Here is a 21717-nt window from a genome sequence, read left to right as displayed (position 1 = left end):
TGATACACAGTTTCAGAGTTAAACTCAACTGTTAAGCCTTTGTGAAACAGACTATTGTATATATGTGTGAATTGGTAATACAGTCCACAAATTATATAAAATAAACTCTCTGTGAATAAGTGTATCATCATATTGGTAGACCTATTGCTGAGAAAGAAAGTCAACAGTGGCCATCCAGGATTTCCCTTTTCTCCTTGAAACCATGTACAGGGCTGGAAGACCTGGGACAGCCAACCCTGATTACTAAGAAGCCACATTTGGGAGAAATCAGGAGATTTCCCTATAAAGATCAGCAGGAAGCTGCAAGAAGGGGGGAATGCTCAGGGATCAGAGACTGATAGGAGTGAGCAGGCTCCAGAAGAAAGTCCCAGGAGTTAGGACTGAGAGTCCAGCCACATAGGGCCTGGAGTGGTCTACCAAAGTATGGAAGCAAAACCTTCATTCTGTATGGACTTTGTTTTGGAATCTTGATTTTTCTTTGAAGTTTTATTTAGGTTAATATGTTCAGTCCGCAAGGAGAGGTATTTCTGACTAAGAAAAAACCTTGGTGATGTTTTATTTCAACAGTCCAAGAGGGGAAATTGGAGGCTCTCCGCCTGCAGTCTGCCCACAAGACTGCCTTATATTACAGGCCTCCTTAACCAATCCTTCATTGTAGGAAAGTGGCCAACAAAGGTGAGCCATCTGGTCCCATCTCTACCACTTTTTTTCAAACAACTTTTATTGTATTGTATAGAGTAAGTTATTACTTCTAATAAAATTACTTCATACTTAGGGTGCTTTGCAGATTTCCAGTGTCCCTGTCATCTGCTTTAAGCAGGAGACCACCTTTTATCACTTCCTGTTGACAGATAGTGCTCTTCCATTTATCTGACACTTTGGTATTCAGCAGAAGCTAACAATTATTTTACTTGGCTCTCAGTTTTACGTCTCAGTCACTACAGTTGAGACACTATATCTTCTGCCAGCAAGCCATCTGCAGTTTGTTTGTTTTAAGAGAGTACCTGGGGGCACCTGCCACAAAGAAAAATAATACAGACATGATCCGAAAGACAATTTTATAGATTTATCCTTACTGGGGATCAATTCTTCAGATCTTTGAAGAAATATTTTGGTCTAAACGAGCAACAGGCACAGGGTACTGATTGCTTTCTTCTTAAAAGCCTCCCTCACTTTATATGCCAAGTCCCTTGGAAAATCTCCTTCAATAACAATTACAAGGTTGTTAATTTAAAAACAAAAACAAAAAAAAATAGTGATACTACAGCGACATTCTTCAGACAAGTCAGGTTTATCTTTTTGATTTTGTTTTAATCTACAATCTTCTGCCTTTATATGAGGAAATTCATCCTCCTTGTCTAACCTGTTCCAGGCTAGAAAGTAATAGACCATAAAACGTCCTCTCTGAACTATAAAGGTAATGCCTCCTTCAGTTTCTTCACTTCTTTGATTCAACCTCTTTTTACTCCAAAAATTTAAATAACTTTTGAATGACAAAGTACAATGATGAAAATAATTTTTGTTCTAGTCTAAAAATCAAACTTCTCCACCCATCTTGGCTCGCTCCCTTTTTCTTTTCTCTTCATCCTTAGAAAGAAGGATGAAGAAGAAATCCAAGGACTCATTCTTCAGCTAATTTTATTTTTCCTTTTTAGAACCTGGAATAAAACAAACAGGGTGGCTAGCCTTATTCTTTCCACTTAACTTGAAAACCACTCAAATATACACTTACTCAGAGAGCTTTTCTTTTATTTCCTTAACAATAAAAAGGATACTGCAACATACATTCGCTGGCCATGCAGTTCTGTTCTTGAGCATACACAGACTAATATTCACTTCTGTTCCTCAAGCAATGAGAAGCCACCTTATCGCTTCAGGGTGCACTAAGTAGAGTCCTGTCTGCATACTACCAAAGTTGCTTTAGGATGAATTTCACTTAGTCTTTCACTGTAATTTTGTTTTCCATTTTGAAAAGCTATTCCTCCACGGCTCTTTCCATAGCTGAAACACTCTCTTGCAGACCTGATAGGGTAAAGACCTTGCCTTCACATTTTGTGATGATTCCAAATAATTAGGATAAAAAAAAATTGTTTCACCTTGCAGTTCCCTCCTTGGAATTGGATGAATAGTTCTGAATCAACATTAAAAAAAGTGAGCTGACACTCACAAGAATAGATATTTGTCACCCTGTACACACACACACACAAAGTGTTTATCTTTGTTCATCTTATTGAGGACCAGGGTGGCACGATCTCTGCTTAGATCTCAATTTGACAGAAACTCTGTCTAAACAGATTAACAATAATACATATATTCTTCATTTTGTACTTACTGCTGTTAGACCACAGAAAACAATTTTATATACGGAGGTGCAACAACTTCAGAAATAGTACTTTCTGGGAGCAGAATGTAGCAGAGGTCCTTAGAGGAGCAAGCAGTCCTAGTTTGACAGCTCTATAAGCTGCCCACTCTTCAGCAAGAGGAGGATAACCCTTCATTGAAGGGCTGGCTGAACATAATATTAAGGGGAAAACAATCGATTAGACAATTTAGACAGCATGTGTGTGCATCTGCACTTACACATTAGACTAGGTGTTATGTATGTTTGTATATGTTCACACATAGGTCATAATGTTTCAATGAAACCACAGAAAAGTTTTAGTTACCATTTCCATAATGTTCCCCCATTATATTTGTAAAAGTGCCAAAGATTTCCTTCCAGGCTGTAACTTTGAATGCTTATCATGTAGCCAACTTATAATACAGCACAAAGAGCCAAATGTTTTATTACCATTCTATAATAAAGAGGTCTGCCATCCAGTCCTTTTAAGAATAAGAAAGGATGGTATTGTTTAGCTTTTAAAAAAAAAAAACACACACTTTTACTCTTTCCTATCATAAAAATAGTAAAGAACTGTATTTGTCAGACTCGTAATCAACAAGGGTTTGTACCATTTACAAAAAAAAAAAAGTGCATTTTAGTGAAAGCAAAATATTTACAAAAGTTTTCACACTTAAGAGCCTAAGAGACTTAATACCCAATTTTGAGAAGTGCAACCCACTGACTTCAAATTTGAGTTGTAGGCAATAACATATGAAAATCTGACGTTTTTACCAAGAGCAAATGTATATAGCAAAGGGAATGCTAATCAGGTGACTATGTGGCTGAAATACCTGCCCTCATCAACTGTTCTGGGGATGAAGTCCTGAGGGGGAAAAAAAAAGTACAGTAGACTAAAGTTTCCCCCTCAATCTCTACCACTCAGTCTTTGCTAGCCACCTGCTCACTGCTGATTCTGCTCTGGTTGCTGAGTTACTAAATAGCGGACTCCTTTCTCTGAACACCTGCTTCTTTCTGGAGCCCCACTCAACATCTCTGTTATAATGAGGAAGCAGCAAAGGCTAGAAGCAATGTAAATTCAGACCACCAGGGTGCTCACTGACTGCTTAATCACCAGCTGCATAAGAAATGGTTTCGCCTATCCATTAATGATAAGAGGGGGAAAACGGGTGACCAGTTAAGAACATAAGAATGGCCACACTGAGTCAGACAAAAGGTCCATCTAGCCCAGTATCCTGTCTTCTGACAGTGGCCAATGCCAGGTTCCCCAGAGGGAATTAACAGAACAGGTAATCATCATGTAAATCCATTCCCTGTCGCCCATTCCCAGCTTCTGGCGAAGTTTTTCCTTGAGTATTGTTTGAAAGCTTTTGAATAATCTGGCATATACATACATGACAACTGCATCTTATTCATATTAAGCCCTTGTCTTTCTTAAGCACCAAGCCGTCATGCAAAATATATAAGGAATGCCACTTGCAAACCTAATGGACTATCAGAAAAGGAGTACTTGTGGCACCTTAGAGACTAACCAGTTTATTTGAGCATGAGCTTTCGTGAGCTACAGCTCACTTCATCGGATGCATACTGTGGAAACTGCAGAAGACATTATATACACACAGACCATGAAACAATACCTCCTCCCACCCCACTCTGTGCGTATATAATGTCTTCTGCAGTTTCCACAGTATGCATCCGATGAAGTGAGCTGTAGCTCACGAAAGCTCATGCTCAAATAAATTGGTTAGTCTCTAAGGTGCCACAAGTACTCCTTTTCTTTTTGCGAATACAGACTAACACGGCTGTTACTCTGAAACCTAATGGACTATGTATACTGTATTCCAAAGCATTCTAGCTAAAATATCCTTCGTAAGAAAGTATTTTTGAGTCCTAATTTTATTTCTTCTCTATAACAATACCTTTCTCCTCTCAGGTAATCTACTTATTTTTGATTATTTATAAGTTCCCCACTTTCCACCAAACAAAGGTAGTTGAGCTTGTAGAGACTGATTCAACAAAACAAGTTGAAATCTTCCAAAGAAAGCAATATATTTTAAAAGACAACTGCCTTTTATGAAGGTCAGGGATGGGGGTTTTAATTATAAAATGATATATTAAAAAAGCATTTCAAAGTACACCGTCTGCCACCAGCTCTTATGCTGGTGCTTCCTAGAGAGTCCTGGGAACGCAGCCTTGAAGTTCTCTTCCACAGTTCCTGCATTGCATGAGTCCTCCCTAATGGATGCACTCCCTAATGCTTTTAGAACCCTTTTATGGTACACTAGTCATCTTACCCACCATACAGGGACTGGAATGGGAGTATCTGACATGTGTTTTCCAAGAGTTTTTGCATGGAGTTGTGTATGCAGTTATCAGGAAATGTTTATGAATTGACTTGTTATACTCCGAATTAACCGTTTACAAGAATTAACAGATTTTCATTCACAAATTGGGCACAGCATTATATAAGGCCCTTTAATCAAATATCAATCCACCTTCCAGAGGACTGTGTTTGTTAATACATAATATTAATAAATGTTTGCAAAGTTCTGAGAGCTGCAATTCCCCTTTTAACATGCCTGCCATCTCAGTACTGACACAAATAAATTAAGAAAATCTCTATACGTACATTCTTCCATTTATTATCAACAGGTTGCATCAGGTTAGCAGGAGACGTCATTAGAGGCTGGGCCACAGGATCCTACAAACAGAAGAATGGCAAAGACAGTAAGCTACTGTATTAAATGAAAAAAAAAAACATAACTTTATATTAAAGTGTAAAACTTACAAATTAGCTTTCAATAACATCAAAACCACAGCTAGAGTAAAAGAGACACTTTAGGAGTTGGATAGATTTCCAGGGTTCTCTTCATAATGCATATACATTAACTTAGGGGTTCTCACAACAAATTTTTTGGTGGCCTCAAAGTGCAGCCACCAACTCTTGCTGGTGGCCACTCTGAGAATTTTTCCTGAAGTACTTAATTCACTTTAAGAAAAAACAAATAAATATGCAAATATACATGTCCATTGCAATTTATTCGTGTAGCGCTAAGTTCCCTCTAAGCTGTGCGTCTGGGCGACTGCCCAGCAGGCTATCAAATGCTGCACACTTCAGGTGTCCCTCCCCCCACTGCCGTGCTGCTCCTGCCCTCTGCCTTGAAGCTGCTCCTGGGAGCCTCCTGCTTGCTGCGTGGGAGGGGGCACTGATGTCAGGGTGTCCTCCTCTGCCCACTCCTGTACCCCATCTCCACAGAGCAGGGGGAGGGGGAAGCTTGCTGGCAGCTGCTGCTGTGTCTGAACATGCCAATCTACTTAAAAGGGCAGGTCTCTCTGAGAGCAGGTCTACACTACAGGGCTAAGTCAACCTAAATTATGCAACTCCAGCTATGTGAATAATGTAGCCGGAGTCAACATACTTTAAGGTCAACTTATTGCGGTGTCTACACTGCCCTAGATTGACGGGAGAAACTCTCCCGTTGACTTACCTTATGCTTCTCGTTCCAGTGGAGTACCGGAGAGCGATCAGCAGTCAATGTAGCGGGTCTTCACTAGACCCGCTAAATCAACCACCAGTGGATCCATCGCTGCAGCGTTGATCCACAGTAAATAGAGACAAGCCCCCCCCCCACACACACACAGTCTTTCACACTCACCTCCCAACACATTGTATTACTGTTGTTACTTCTTCCAATGTGTGTTATTTTAGTTTTTTGAATGGTCTATGCATTTCATAATCTTTATTCCTCTCTTACGCTTAAATTTAATTCTTTGAGTAGTGAGTTATAAAATGCCTAACCCGTCCTGGCTGTAGTAATTATCCTTATGGTAATTTTTGAAAAATATATATTATATTTAGGTTTTTGGTTTCTGCTGGTGGCACACATCCGCACATTATCTCAATATGGGGCACGTAACAAAATTCTTTCTGCACATGGATGGAAAAAATTAGAGGGAACACTGATATAGGGTTGTTGGGTTTTTTTGCAGACTCAATAATAAAAATAGTGTACAGTTGCCTCTATTCTTTACTGGACCTAAACAGAATAAAAACAAATAAGGTGCTTTTCACGTTCTTGTCTTTTGCTGTTGTAGTTTCTTTTGCTTTTTTGGTTGCTTCTTTTTTTAAAAGACTTACTAGCTAGCAAGTCTGCTTCTTTGAAAAGTGATATTTGTACATTTGTTAATATCATTTTTCACAGCAGCAGACTTGCTAGCTAGCTGGGAGGTAGCAAAAAGTGATATTAATAAACCATACAAATATCACTCTTCACAACAGACTTACTCAGCCATGGCAAGCCAGAGGACAAATTAAGTCGCGGATGAGCCGATCAGTGGGGAGGCAACAGGGGCCAAAGGTGATGGGGGTGGGTTGGTGAGCCTCTGGCCAGCACCCACTGCCATGCAGCTGGACGCCAGAGCCGGAACCCAAAGCTTGGTGGCTGGCACCACGCAACCAGGATCAGAGAACATGGCTGAAACCCAAGGTTGGAGAATGCAGCAGGGGCCAGGGGCAATTGGAAGGGGGTGGTTAGCCCACTTCCGCCACCACTTGGCTGCTGGGGCTGGATCTGGTGGCCCCGCAGCCACAGCCTGAAACCTTTCGGCCGAGGGACAGAGCCCGCCACCATGTGGCCACAACCCAGGACCAGAGGTAGCAGCGGGGGCCAGGGGTGGGGTTAAGCCAGGGGACAGAGCCAGGTGATGGTGCCTGCCACCCCACGGCTGAAGCCGGAAACCCAAGTCCCACTGCACCCGGCAAGGTGGTGAACTCACATCGGCTGCCTTCTCCTCTAGCATCTGTGGCTCCAGAGAAGGGCAGGGTGCGAGAGGTGATACTGCTTTGTCCCCTCCCCCGCACCCCCCATCACCACCCAGGCAGCTGTGGACACACGAAAAGAGAAACACTGTCCTAATATATGCCTTCCAGTAACCAGACAGTTACATTTAGTATCAAGGCAAGTTTCTTGGGTAGGATGTGTGCATAGATTTTTTTGTTTACTTGTTTGTTTTACTATTAATTAGCATTACCATTGTGCCTAGATGCCCCAGTCAAGGAGCAGAACTCGACTGTGTGAGGCACTGTGACAAACAAAGAACAAAAAATGGTCCCTGACCCAAAGAGCTTATAATTCAAGTATGAGACAACAGATGGATACTGACAGACAGTCCAAGGAATTAGAGAGATATGGGATATATAGATAGAGAGAGAGAGAGAGAGAGAGAAAAAGAGAGAGAGAATATCAACTCCTATCCCCAAATAGATACAAGTGAACTTAATAGTTGCAGGGAAAAATATGCTTTTCAAACAGTATTCACGCTTTTTAAAACAGAAAAGTAAATCCCTTGACCTTACAGTAATAATACTATAACTTGTATAAACAAAAAAGCCATTTGGCTGCCTTTATTGTTATCTGAGCAATTCCTCCCACAAACTGCTTTCTATCATTCTGTTTCTATCCCAACATTGCCCCCAAAGCATGCTAAGCTCTATATATCCAACTGGACTGAGACACAATATAAGTCTCATTTGCTATGGTCGTTTTTAGAACCAAGCAACTATTACTAGGTTTGGTTTTTCCCAAATCCTTGGAATTCAAAATGCATCAAGGTCAGCAAACCTTGGCAAAAAAAAAAAAATGGGGGTGTTATGTGACCTTTGGCTTCAGCCCCACAGGGCACGTCTACTGGGGCTCATGGCTTCAGCCTCACTCCTGTTGAAGCCCCAAGACCCAACAGGCGCCTCCCATGGGGCTGAAGCCCCGAGTCCCAGCAGGCACACTCCAGCTCTCGAACTTCTGAGGATTGTCATATGTGGCTCGGAGGGTCAGTAAGTTTGGCCACCCCGCTCTAGTGGTTCTTTCTGAAGGAGAAAATCCTTAATTTTGATATCTTGAACAAATACTTGTTCAGGTTTGTGAAGTCCAGAAAGAGTCTTAAACCAACAACCTTCGTGGGGGATAAAGAAATACCAGGAATTCTTTGCTATCAATAGATTAGGAAGACAGCTTTTATGGATTCCCTTGATAGCAGAGAGTCCACCTTCTATAGGAAGACATTCTCATGAAATGAGTCTTTAAGGAGAGAGGGAGCGAGGAAGGAAGTGAGAGCTAGGACCTGGTGCAGAAGTGGTTGGATAATGCTGCCTGCTTCTTGTTTACAGTGTCACCTGCAAGTGAGAACAGGCGTTTGCATGGCACTGTTGTAGCTGGCGTAGCAAGATATTTACGTGCCAGATGCACTATAAATTCATATGTCCCTCCATGCTTCAACCACCATTCCAGAGGACATATGTCTATGCTGATGATCATAGAATCACAGGACTGGAAGGAACCTTGAGAGGTCATCTAGTTCAATCCACTGCACTCATGGCAGGACTAACTAATAAATAGATCATGGGTTCTGCTCAATAACAATCCAAAGCGGTGCAGACAGAGCATGTTCATTTTCAACCTCGGAGTCAGATGCCACCAGCAGAAGGTTGATTTTCCTTTTTGGTGGTTTGGGTTCTGTAGTTTCCCCACCGGAGTATTGCTCTTTTAAGGTTCTGAAAGTATGCTCCCCACCGCATCCCTCTCAGATTTTGGAAGGCATTTCAGATTCTTAAACTCTGAGTTGAGTGCTATAGCTATCCTAACGGTTAACTTTTTAAACAATATTTACATCCCTAATCTGCAGTGAAAGTGTTCTTAAAACAAACAACATGTGCAAGGTCATCATCCAAGACTGCTATAACATAAAATATATGGCAGAATTTGCATAACACAGAACAGGAGACATACAATTCTCCCCCCTAGGAGTTCAGTCTCAAATTTAATTAATGCTTTTTTTTTGTTTTTCTTTTTTTTAAACACACTTCATCAGCATGCCCTCCGGACTGGTGGTCAAAGCATGAAGGGAGGGGAGGGATAGCTCAGTGGTTTGAGCATTGGCCTGCTAACCCCAGAGTTGTGAGTTCAATCCTTGAGGGGGCCATTTAGGGATCTGGGGCAAAAATTGGGGATTGGTCCTGCTTTGAGCAGGGGTTGGGCTAGATGACCTCCTGAGGTCCCTTCCAACCCTGATATTCTATGATTCTATGACATAATGTTTAGCATATCTGGCAGGTAAATACCTTGCAATGTCTACTACAAAAGCACCATGCAAACGCCGGTTCTCAGTTTCAGGGGACACTGAAAGTAAGAAGTGGACAGCATTATCCCCCGTAAATGTAAACAAACTTGTTTGTCTTAGCAACTGGCTGAACAAGAAGTAGAACTGAGTGGACTCAGAGGCTCTAAAGTTTTATACTGTTTTATTTTTGAATGCGGTTATTTTTTGTACATAATTCTACATTTGTAAGTTCAACTTTCATGATAAAGAGAGTGCACAACAGCACTTGTATTAGGTGAATTGAAAAATACTATTTCTTTTGTATTTCACAGTGCAAATATTTGTAATCAAAAATAAACGTAAAGTGAGCAGTGTACACTTTGTATTCTGTGTTGTAACTGAAATCAATATATTTGAAAATGCAGAAAAACATCCAAAAAAATTTAATAAATTTCAGTTGGTATTCTATTGTTTAACAGCGCAATTACAATTGCAATTAATCGTGATTAATTTTTTTTAGTTAATCGTATGAGTTAACTGATAGACCCTAGTCTATTCCACTTCAGGTGACTCCCAAGCAGTTAACTATGGAGAAGCGTTCAGAATCTATCAGAAAAGTGACTGCAGAAGAGCCCTCCCGAAGTCAGCATCATCCCTGGGGCCGATGAAATGGCATAGGCTTGGTAAATATGTGAATAGGAGTCTAGGCTCTACATATATCTGTCAACACAATGTTGTTTAAGAAGGCCACGGACGCTACTTGTACCCTCGTGGGATGTGCAGTTTTCTTGAAAGGCAGTGCTCATTTTACAATAACAATACATCGAAATGCAGAAGGTGATCAATCTAGAAATATGCTATGATGTAACCACCATTCTGTTCACGCAGAAAACAAATAATTGCAGTGAAGATCTAAACGGTTTTGTCCTGTCCAAATAAAAGGCAAGAGCACAGCAGGCATCCAGGGAATGAAGTTTTATCTCATCCTTGTGAGAATGTGGTTTAGGAAAAAAGGTAGGTAAAAAGATGATGGTTGAGATGGAAATCAGTAACCAGAGAGAAACTTAGCAATCTTATCTTTGTATATAAAAAATAATCATATATATGGAGGGAATGCCATTAATGCTAGCAGTTTTCCAACCCTCCTAAGTGGAAGTAACTGCCACTAGAAAAGCAACCTTAGTCAATAAATACCAGAGAGGATAAAAAGCCATTAGTTCAAACTTAGGAGCCATTAACATGGACAACACTAAGTTCAAATCCCACAGGGAAAATTGTCTCTCTAAAAAGAAAAAAAAGTCTAGATATTCCTTTTGAAAAATCTTACTGATACAGGATTTGAAAACATCCGATGGCCACGCACAAGAGGATAAAAAGCTGAAATTGCAGCGAGGTGTACTGTTAGGTAGCTGAGACAAAGATCTGACTCATTCAGATGCAGTAAATACTCCAGAACATTCTGAATCCTTGCCTGGGCAGGAAAAACATTCCTCTTGCTCAGCGACAAACTTTCCTATTTGTGCAGGTAAGTGACTCAGGTGGACAATTTTCTACTATTTAGTAAAATATTCTGCACTGCTAGTGAATAGTCTTTCTCTCCATTGAGAATTACCCTGGGCATCAAGGGTATAAAGAGGAAAAGCACAGAGCAGACCCACACTCCGTAACAACAGAAACGGATCTGTGAGCAAACCTAGACTTTATCCCGTTCTGCTGCAGAAACAATGGCATTCCCTGTTCCACTTCATAGTGAATAGGCCCACAGTTAGCATACCCCAAGTTTGAAAAAATGTTCATAGTGTGTCAATCTTCAGTGACCATTCGTGATCTCTGCTCAAGGATCTGCTGAGGTGATCTGCCAGAGACTTCTGGAACCCTGATGTTCTGAGTTATATTTCATTTTAGGGCTGTCAAGCGATTAAAAAAAATTAATCATGATTAAAAAAAATAACCGCGCTGTTGAACAATAATAGAATATCATTTATTTAAATATTTTTGGAAGTTTTCTACATTTTACAAATATATTGATTTCAATTACAACACAGAATACAAAGTGTATAGTGCTCATTTTATATTTATTTTTGATTACAAATATTTGCACTGTAAAAAGAAATAGTATTTTTCAATTCACCTAATACAAGTACTGTAGTGCAACCTCTTTATCGTGAAAGTTGAACTCTCAAATGTAGAATTATGTATGAAAAATAACTGCATTCAAAAATAAAACAACGTAAAACTTTAGCGCCTGTAAGTCCACTCAGTCCTTCTTCTTGTTCAGCCAATCACTCAGACAAACAAGTTGTTCACATTTGCAAGAGATAATGCTGCCTTCTTCTTGTTTACGTCACCTGAAAGTGAGAACAGGCATTCGCATGGCACTGTTTTAGCCTGCATCGCAAGATATTTACCTGCCAGATGCGCTAAAAATTCATATGTCCCTTTATGCTTCAACCACGCAGAGGACATGCGTCCATGCTAATGATGGGTTCTGCTCGATAATAATCCATAGCAGTGTGGACCGACATATGTTCATTTTCATCATCTGAGCCAGATGATACCAGCAGAAGGTTGATTTTCTTTTGTGGTGGTTTGTGTTCTGTAGTTTCTGCATTGGAGTGTTGCTCTTTTAAGACTTCTGATTCAAACCTCGTCCCTCTCAGATTTTGGAAGGCACTTCAGATTCTTAAACCTTGGGTCGAGCGCTGTAGCTATCTTTAGAAATCTCACATTGGTACCTTCTTTATGTTTTGTCAAATCTGCAGAAAGTGTTCTTAAAATGCACAGCATGTGCTGGGTCATCATCCAAGACTGCTATAACATGAAATATATGGCAGAATTTGCGTAACACAGAACAGGAGACATACAATTCTCCCCCCTCAAGAAGTTCAGTCTCAAATTTAATTAACACATTTTTTTTCTTTTGTAAACAAGCATCATCAGCATGGAAGCATGTCCTCTGGCATGGTGGCCGAAGCATGAAGGGGCATATGAATGGTTAGCATATCTGGCATGTAAATACCTTGCAATGCTGGCTACAAAAGCGCCACGTGAATGCCCATTCTCACTTGCAGGTGACACTGTAAATAAGAAGTAGGCAGTATTATCTCCCATAAAAGTAAACAAATTTGTTTGTTTTAGAAATTGGCTGAACAAGAAGTAGGACTGACTGGACTTGTAGGCTCTAAAGTTTTATATTGTTTTGTTTTTAAGTGCAGTTCCGTAACCAAAAATAAAAAAATAAAAATCTACATTTGTAAGTTGCACTTTCACGATAAAGAAATTGCATTACAGTACTTGTATGAGGTGAATTGAAAAATACTATTTCTTTTATCATTTTTACTGTGCAAATATTTGTAATAAAATATAATATAAAGCGAGCACTGTACACTTTGTATTCTGTGTTGTAATTTAAATCAATATATTTGAAAATGTAGAAAAACTTCCAAAATATTTAAAAAATTTAAATTGGTATTCTATTGTTTAACAGCTTGAGTAAAACTGCAATTAATCGCGATTAAATTTTTTTTAGTTAATCGCATAAGTTAACTGCGATTAACGGACAGCCCTATTTCATTTCGAATGCAAAAATTCCAGAAAGGCTGGCTGTTATGAGGCTGTCAAGCTGATCTGCCCTGTCAGCTGATCTGTCAAACTGATCCTCTCCACCCAGCCCCTCAGGTAAAACGTTGCTGTCATATTGTCTATATGTATTTGAACATACTTGCCCTTTCTCTGGTGGAGAAAAACCTGGCAGAAAAACTCTGAAAATTGCCCTCAATTATACAACATTTGTGTGGGGGGTTTGTTTGCCCACAGACCTTGAGCTTGCAAGGGACACAGATGTGCACCCCAGCCCAAGGAAGATGTGTCCATGATCAGAGTCAGAGTAGGAAGGGAAGAGGAGGAGACAAAGAAACATTGAACTGGACTCTCCACCACTTCAAGGAAGATGGCACACTTGCAGGTCTGTGAATCAATGTGTCCAGAGGATGAGTTAATGGACAGTAGATGAATTTTAACCAGCCTTAAAGACATCTCAGGTATAGTTTGGCACGCTGAGTCACCTACATGCAAGAGGCCACATGTCCTAAAAGTTGCATCCAGTTTCTCATCATTGTTTGTAGATAAGCTTGGAGGAAACTGCACAATTCCAGGATCACTGGAAACCTGACCTGAGGAAGGTATGGCATTGTTGAGGTTGAATCTAGCAATGCTTCGATAAACTCAATTCTCTGCACCGGAAAGAGACTGTATAATCAGGCTCAGCTGGTCAAATACAATCTGAATTGCTCTGATGCCTTCTGTTGTTAGGAATGCCACCAAATAAGCCAGTCATCCAGATAGTCATCCTGAATAGCGATTCTGTGAAGAAGGGCAGCTACTCCAACCATGCATTTGATAAACACTCTGGGAGCTGATGACAGACCAAAGGGAAGGACAATAAATCTGAGAAACCTGTTCTGGTGTGATGAATGACCACACGAGAGCAGCATACCAGTCTTCAGGATTGAGTGATGGGATAAACGACGACAAGGATATCATACAAAACTATCGTTCTTATTTCAGAGTAACAGCCGTGTTAGTCTGTATTCGCAAAAAGAAAAGGAGTACTTGTGGCACCTTAGAGACTAACCAATTTATTTGAGCATAAGCTTTCGTGAGCTACAGCTCACTTCATCGGATGCATACTGTGGAAAATACAGAAAATGTTTTTATACACACAAACCATGAAAAAATGGGTGTTTATCACTACAAAAGGTTTTCTCTCCCCCCACACTACTCTCCCGCTGGTAATAGCTTATCTAAAGTGATCACTCTCCTTACAATATGTATGATAATCAAGGTGGGCCATTTCCAGCACAAATCCAGGGTTTAACAAGAACGTCTGAGGAACAGTGGGGGGGAAATAATAAACAAGGGGAAATAGGTTACTTTTTATAATGAATCAACCATTCCCAGTCTCTATTCAAGCCTAAGTTAATTGTATCCAGTTTGCAAATTAATTCCAATTCAGCAGTCTCTCGTTGGAGTCTGTTTTCAAAGTTTTTTTTGTTGAAGGATAGTCACTTTGAGATCAGAAATCGAGTGACCAGAGAGATTGAAGTGTTCTCCGACTGGTTTATGAATGTTATAATTCTTGACATCTGATTTGTGTCCATTTATTCTTTTACGTAGAGACTGTCCAGTTTGCCCAATGTACATGGCAGAGGGGCATTTGTCCTTACCCATAACTATTTTACATTTGGGGACAATGTATACCTTCAAATCAGCAGCACTGTTATGGGTACCCGCATGGCCCCACAGTATGCCAACATTTTTACGGCTGACTTAGAACAACGCTTCCTCAGCTCTCGTCCCCTAACGCCCCTACTCTACTTGCGCTATATTGATGACATCTTCATCATCTGAACCCATGGAAAAGAAGCCCTTGAGGAATTCCACCATGATTTCAACAATTTCCATCCCACCATCAACCTCAGCCTGGTTCAGTCCACACAAGAGATCCACTTCCTGGACACTACAGTGCTAATAAACGATGGTCACATAAACACCACCCTATACCGGAAACCTACTGACCACTGTTCCTACCTACATGCCTCCAGCTTTCACCCTGACTATACCACATGATCCATTGTCTACAGCCAAGCTCTGCGATACAACCACATTTGCTCCAACCCCTCAGACAGAGACAAACACCTACAAGATCTCTATCAAGCATTCTTACAACTACAATACCCACCTGCGGAAGTGAAGAAACAGATTGATAGAGCCAGAAGAGTTCCCAGAAGTCACCTACTACAGAACAGGCCTAACAAAGAAAATAACAGAATGCCACTAGCCGTCACCTTCAGCCCCCAACTAAAACCCCTCCAACGCATTATCAAGGATCTACAACCTATCCTGAAGGATGACCCAACACTCTCACAAATCTTGGGAGACAGGCCAGTCCTTGCCTACAGACAGCCCCCCAACCTGAAGCAAATACTCACTAGCAACCACATACCACACAACAGAACCACTAACCCAGGAACCTATCCTTGCAACAAAGCCCGTTGCCAACTGTGCCCACATATCTATTCAGGGAACACCATCACAGGGCCTAATAACATCAGCCACACTATCAAAGGCTCGTTCACCTGCACATCCACCAATGTGATATATGCCATCATGTGCCAGCAATGCCCCTCTGCCATGTACATTGGGCAAACTGGACAGTCTCTACGTAAAAGAATAAATGGACACAAATCAGATGTCAAGAATTATAACATTCATAAACCAGTCGGAGAACACTTCAATCTCTCTGGTCACTCGATTTCTGATCTCAAAGTGACTATCCTTCAACAAAAAAAACTTTGAAAACAGACTCCAACGAGAGACTGCTGAATTGGAATTAATTTGCAAACTGGATACAATTAACTTAGGCTTGAATAGAGACTGGGAATGGTTGATTCATTATAAAAAGTAACCTATTTCCCCTTGTTTATTATTTCCCCCCCACTGTTCCTCAGACGTTCTTGTTAAACCCTGGATTTGTGCTGGAAATGGCCCACCTTGATTATCATACATATTGTAAGGAGAGTGATCACTTTAGATAAGCTATTACCAGCGGGAGAGTAGGGTGGGGGGAGAGAAAACCTTTTGTAGTGATAAACACCCATTTTTTCATGGTTTGTGTGTATAAAAACATTTTCTGTATTTTCCACAGTATGCATCCGATGAAGTGAGCTGTAGCTCACGAAAGCTTATGCTCAAATAAATTGGTTAGTCTCTAAGGTGCCACAAGTACTCCTTTTCTTTTATCTTTCTTATGTATTTGTTTAAGTTTTGTAGGTCTAAGATGGGCCTTAGCCAGCATCCCCCCCACACACACACGCTTTGATTTCTGTGTAAGGAAACGCCTCAAATAAAAATATCTCCTCTAATACAGTGAGGAAGAACCACTAACATGAGAAGGAACCTGGTGAGGGACAGGGAAGGGGAAAGGGAAGCAGATCTAGTTCTTTGCTGTAACATGTAGCCCAGTTCCACAGTGCTTAGAACCCATTTGTCGATAGTGATGGCTTTCCAGGCACCTAGGAAATCAGACAGTATGTTTCCAAATGGAGGTGAAGAAGAAAAAGAAGATCCCCGATAATGAATATGTTGCTCTCTGACTGAGCACTGCTTTGACATAGTAGGGTGCTGTTCCAAGGTTGAGACGTGTGCTTCATTCCAGATAAGTCCAGCTATCTTTGAGGGTAACAGGATTGCCTCTGCAGCTGCTATTGAGGAAACTGATTCCTGGAGAGAGGAGTAGGGAGTCACCCTAGAATCTGAGGGTGTGTAACACCTCTCTTCTTTTCCCAGAAAACAGTGAGGAACCCTTAAAGGACAAATGCTCAATAATTTGTTGTTCCTATACAGATATGCTCAAATATTTCATCCACAAGGAAGAGTGCATCGTAACTGAAATCACCACCACTCTCACTACGAAACTCATTGCATCTAGAGCAGCCTGGAGTGATAGTCAAGCCAATAGACAATCCTTAGTCAGCATAGGCCAGAGTTGTTCTCTGGCATCACCAGAAACCTTATCTCCAAACTTGGACAAAGTATCTATGTTTCAATAATCATATCTTGCTAGCCAAGACTGATTGGCTATGTGGACAGGAAAGCCTTCTTGAAAGGAAGATGGAGAGATGTTGCCATAGAGAGGTAAAGGAGTTTCAGTAATACACCTGTCTCGGCCATGACAGTGCTGTGAAAATAACCTTCGCCCCTTCCTGTTTGAGCAAGATCTTGAGAATTAATTAGAGGTAGGGGTGGGTAAGCATACAGCAAGACACGGGGTCATGGTGTTATTAAGACATTTCCCAACAAACTGTGACTGCATTCTCCCTTGAAGCAGAAAAAGATGACATTTTGTATTGGTTGCGGTAGCAAAAAGGTCTGCTCCCAGATTTGGCAGATGCTGTGGAAGACTTTGGGAGGTTTTCAATAGTATTCTGCACCCCTCTCAGGAGTACAGAAGACTGGAGCCAAGATGCTCTCTGCATAACACTGCAGTAGCTAATGATCTAGAAGTCATGTCAGCTGCAACAACTGCCCCACAGAAATGAGGGATTGGAATTACTCTTTTTGGTTCTGTGGCAAGCATTCAGTAAGTGTGTAAATTGAATTGTTAGAATCATATTTCCCCATCAAGGCCTGGTAATTTGTGACTCAAAATTGAAGAGCCACCGATTAATAGCTTTTCCATCCCAGAAGGTCTAATCATTTTGACTTTGTCCGAAGGAGAGGGTCTAGAACGAGCCTGATTATTTCTTTCATTAACTGCATCCACCCCCAGGAAATTAGGAGTGGGATGGGAGAAAAAGTGCTCTATTCCCTTGGCTGGAATGTAGTATTTTTTAACTGTCAGCTTGCAGGGGTTTGCCATAAGGTGCATGCAGTTGATTTCAGTGTCTCTTCAATCAGCAGAGCAATTTTTCCCTGGGGGCTGATATTTAAAATGCCCACCAGGGAACGCGGAGACTCCTGAACAGCTTCTAATGGGATCTGGAAGGATTCCACCAGATGTTTTGTCTTTTCCTGGGAAGCCCTAAAGTCAACAGCATAAGAGAGTGGCAGTGGCATTACCATCTCGTCTGGGGAGGAGGAGTACTTGGCTGATGGAGGCAAGCTTACATCAGTCTGTGGCTCTTGGTCCTCTTGTGCCTCTCTTACTGCCAAGGGAGCATGTGGTGCCAGAGAATGCTTTGTCGGTGCCTGTGCATGATTATACAATGCCAATGGGTGTTAGGGTTTCTTTCTAGTTGGCACCCCGTAAAACCATTTACCAAAGTACTCCCAGGGGTTCCAGTAAGACTACTGGAGTAAGGGAAGGTCCGCAATGGCATTCATATCATCTAGGTCTAGGGCACCTGGAGGGCTCCAGAAGGTTCTCTTCAGTAAATGGACTCATAAGGGTGTGATGGTATGGTACTGAGGGAGAGCTCTGTACCGAGACCTCAAGTCACAAGTATCATCCCCTGGGCTAAAAAGGGGGGGGGGGATCCCCAGGCATCGGTGCCAGTACCGAGGGTTGGACATCTGACAGAGACTCAGGCTGCAGCTGGCAAAACAGTACTAAAGAGGGTGCTCTAGTAGACCACCTTAGCAGGGGAGACACCGGTTCATTCGAAACAAGAAGCTCCTGCGGGAAAAGGAATGTGGAAGGTGGTGGAGGGCAATGATAGCCTATGGTCGGAGACTAAAACAGTGACAGTCAGGAAAATGGATAGGTGCCAAGTGCCAAGGAGACGTTGGTGCATGCAGTACCAAAAAGCCAACAAAGGAGCTTAAACAAGGCAATGGTGCCAGAACATGGGGGAGAAGACCTATGAAAGCTAAGAAGTGCTGGGATAGAAGCCACACTGTGAACAGAACACTTATCTGTACAAGACTTCTTATGGGGTACTGACACCTCCGTTTCCACTTCAGTTGGAGCCTTAGCAATACTCCTTAAGGGACACAATGTCTCCCAAGAATGAGATTTACAGGATGACCTACGCTTCTTGTTTCCCTGATAGATGAAAGAGGCTTCTTCCTTCATGAAGTCTTAGCCTCTGGGGATGCTGTCAGGGTTGAAGCAGTAACTGAAGCAGCATGGGATGTTGAGGCTGATGTACTGGGGAAAGCACATCCCCTGGAGCTAGGGAGTATTACATTAATAGAAGTTTCAACCTAGCCTTTCTGTCCTTCCTAGACCGGTCTTTAAACCGTAAGAGACCCCCAGAAGCTTTTGAACGTACCATGAAATCTTTCTATTTATTTATTATTATTGCTATTGCAGTGTGAAAAATGTTTCTCTGGAGTCTGGACCTTGACCAAGAAATTTGGTTCTTGACAAAAAATAATTGACTACCACTGGTGTAAGGTGTTGACCATCCTCCCAAAAAGGTCTTAAATTTTTTTGAAATTGCTTAGAGCCGACATTGCAACCAAACCAATATTCTTATCCAAGGAAGTGGCATCCACTGTGTCCCCAGTCGGGTAGTCCTCTGTTTCTTGAGGGCCTCAGCATCCCACACATCAATATACTAAATGCTGAGTGGAGGTAGTGTTTGGTACTGGTGCAGAGAGACAAAGGTCTGGGCTGGTGCAAGGTGAGATGGAAACTGATGGGAAAACTCCTGAAGTCTGATGGTCTATTGGAATATGATTAGACTTCAATGCCATGGTGAGAACCTGAAAAGACTCTTGGATATAGGATCACATTTGTCAGGGTCACATAGAACCCTGCATCAAGTCTTTCAAGAAGCCCAATATCTGAGAAGGGCTAAGAAGAGGCTGAAGGATCCCATGTCTTCGTGCAGAGAATGGCATAGGGAATTCTCAAAGCCCCCTCGATGGTACTCTGTACCATTCATGCAAAGGTGTGAGCCTCTATGGTGGGCTTGGAAGAGGACCAGGGCTTGACAACAAGGCATGCAGAGAAGAGGCCGGAATTGGTACTGGAATCTGGTGCTTATGCACAATGACATGGAGGGGGCCCAAAGCACTCTCAGAAAGGAAAACCCTTTGCACATAAGCACCAACATGCTAGGTATGCTGTTCTGGTGCCAATAATAGTAGGAAATGAACTGCAAAGACCAGGCCACAGGGTTTCTGCACCAGGACAGGTGAGGAAGTGTGGTGGTATTCTTTTTTCTTTTTCAAGGCTCCTCAGAGTCAAAATACTTGCAGTTTTCCTTCCATTTGGAAGAGGGTCCTTCAGGGATCTCAGCCACACTTCAAGGGTCTATGCCAATACCCAAAGGGACAGTTTGGTGCCAGAACAGCCAGGGAAGTCCCCTTGGGAGTAACTCCAGGTGTTGGGACAGGAGTAGGTGGCAAATTAATCACTGGAGTAAAGGTAACCAGGCACTGGGACCTTGTCAGATGCCAATCATGTTTAGTAGCAGAGATCTTGCTCTTGATTGAAGAGATACATCCACTGATTGAGCCCTTGATAGCAGCTGGCACCAAGGCATCTAACTGCCTCTTAAGCACAGAAGTGGGCCATTCCAGACAAAGTGCAGAATTCAGATTCAAGGGTAGTTTGCGCACCTTCAGTCCTTTGAAGAGCAAGTGGTCTGAAGCCTTAACTGCTGTTCCTGGTGTCTCCTGGGGAAAAAACCTCACACATTGTAGACGTGAAGGGGATCACATGCTGCCCAGGCATATTGGGCACCAGATGCGTACATCCAACTCCAGAGCAGATGGTGGGTATGACATGCCCTTTAAAAAAAATAAAAATTAAAAAAAAAAATCTATTTTGGGTCCCAATGCCAGAAGATTCCCAAGCACTCTGTGGGAATAAGGGAATAAGATTTACTCCTTTTTTTCCTTCTAATTAACACAGAGTAAACTATTCTATAGTAACTGTATACACTAAAAACTGAGAAAAACATATATAACGAATTGGTCAGCTACCTAAAATTTAGAAGTAGCTTCTAGACATGAATGAGATCACTTCTGTTGTCTGTGATGGCAGAGAAGAAACTAGGGCAGCTGGGAGGGGTTTACATTCCTATAAACAGACTCAGGCATTTGAACTAAGACGCCTCATGAGGGTGCTCATGCACATACACAATGAAAACTGTTCTGAAAGAGAGTTGCATATGTTCACTTCTAGGAGGTGCAATCCTGTAAGTGGGAATGTACAGACAGGCTTGTGAAGAAGAGTCCCTCTTATCTGACTCAGCAACAAATGTCAGCAACAACAATCTTAGAGAGAGGCTCTCAGAAAATGCAGTTAAGCAGAATGTATCAAATACGAACAACGATATTTGAAAGCAAGTCTCATTCAGTTATTTTCAGCGGTTGTCAAATCACAGAAATGTAGGGTTGGAAGGGACAATAAAAGATTACGTAGTCCATCAAGTTATATTGAGGCAGAACCAAATATACCTAGACCATCCCTGACAGATGTTTGTATGACCTGTTCCTAAAACCATACAATGAGGAGGATTCCATAACCGTCCTCAGTAACCTATTTAGTATTTAACAATCCTTATAGTTAGAAAGTTTTTCTTGATATCTAACCTAAACTTCCCTTGCTGCAGACTAAGCTGATTACTTCTTGTTCTATCTTCAGCAGACATGGAGAACAATTGATCATCATCCCTTTTGTTACAGCCTTTAACGTATTTGAAGTCTGTTATCAGGTCTCCTGTTAGTCTTCTTTTCTAAAACTAAAACATACCCCCCCCCTTTTTTTTTTAAACCTTTGCGCCTTTTATCATTTTTTGTTGCTCTCCTCTGGATTCTCTCTCTCTGTC

At 41.6% G+C, this 21717-nt stretch overlaps 1 protein-coding gene across 1 annotated transcript in view; it reads right to left on the bottom strand.

Annotated features, from left to right (window-relative positions):
- The window catches only part of ZNF236 (zinc finger protein 236), a 172958-nt gene that overhangs the window by 104376 nt on the left and 46865 nt on the right, over nt 1–21717 (bottom strand). The window contains exon 8 of the mRNA XM_074944735.1: nt 4971–5042. Within this exon, the coding sequence (XP_074800836.1) occupies nt 4971–5042 (72 nt within the window). The remainder of the gene's footprint in view (nt 1–4970; nt 5043–21717) is intronic.

The sequence above is a fragment of the Natator depressus genome, chromosome 2 (genome assembly GCF_965152275.1).
Source record: "Natator depressus isolate rNatDep1 chromosome 2, rNatDep2.hap1, whole genome shotgun sequence".
Lineage (NCBI taxonomy): Eukaryota > Metazoa > Chordata > Testudines > Cheloniidae > Natator > Natator depressus.
The sequence above is the reverse complement of the archived record's forward strand: the minus strand, read 5'-3'. Positions and strand labels throughout refer to the sequence as shown.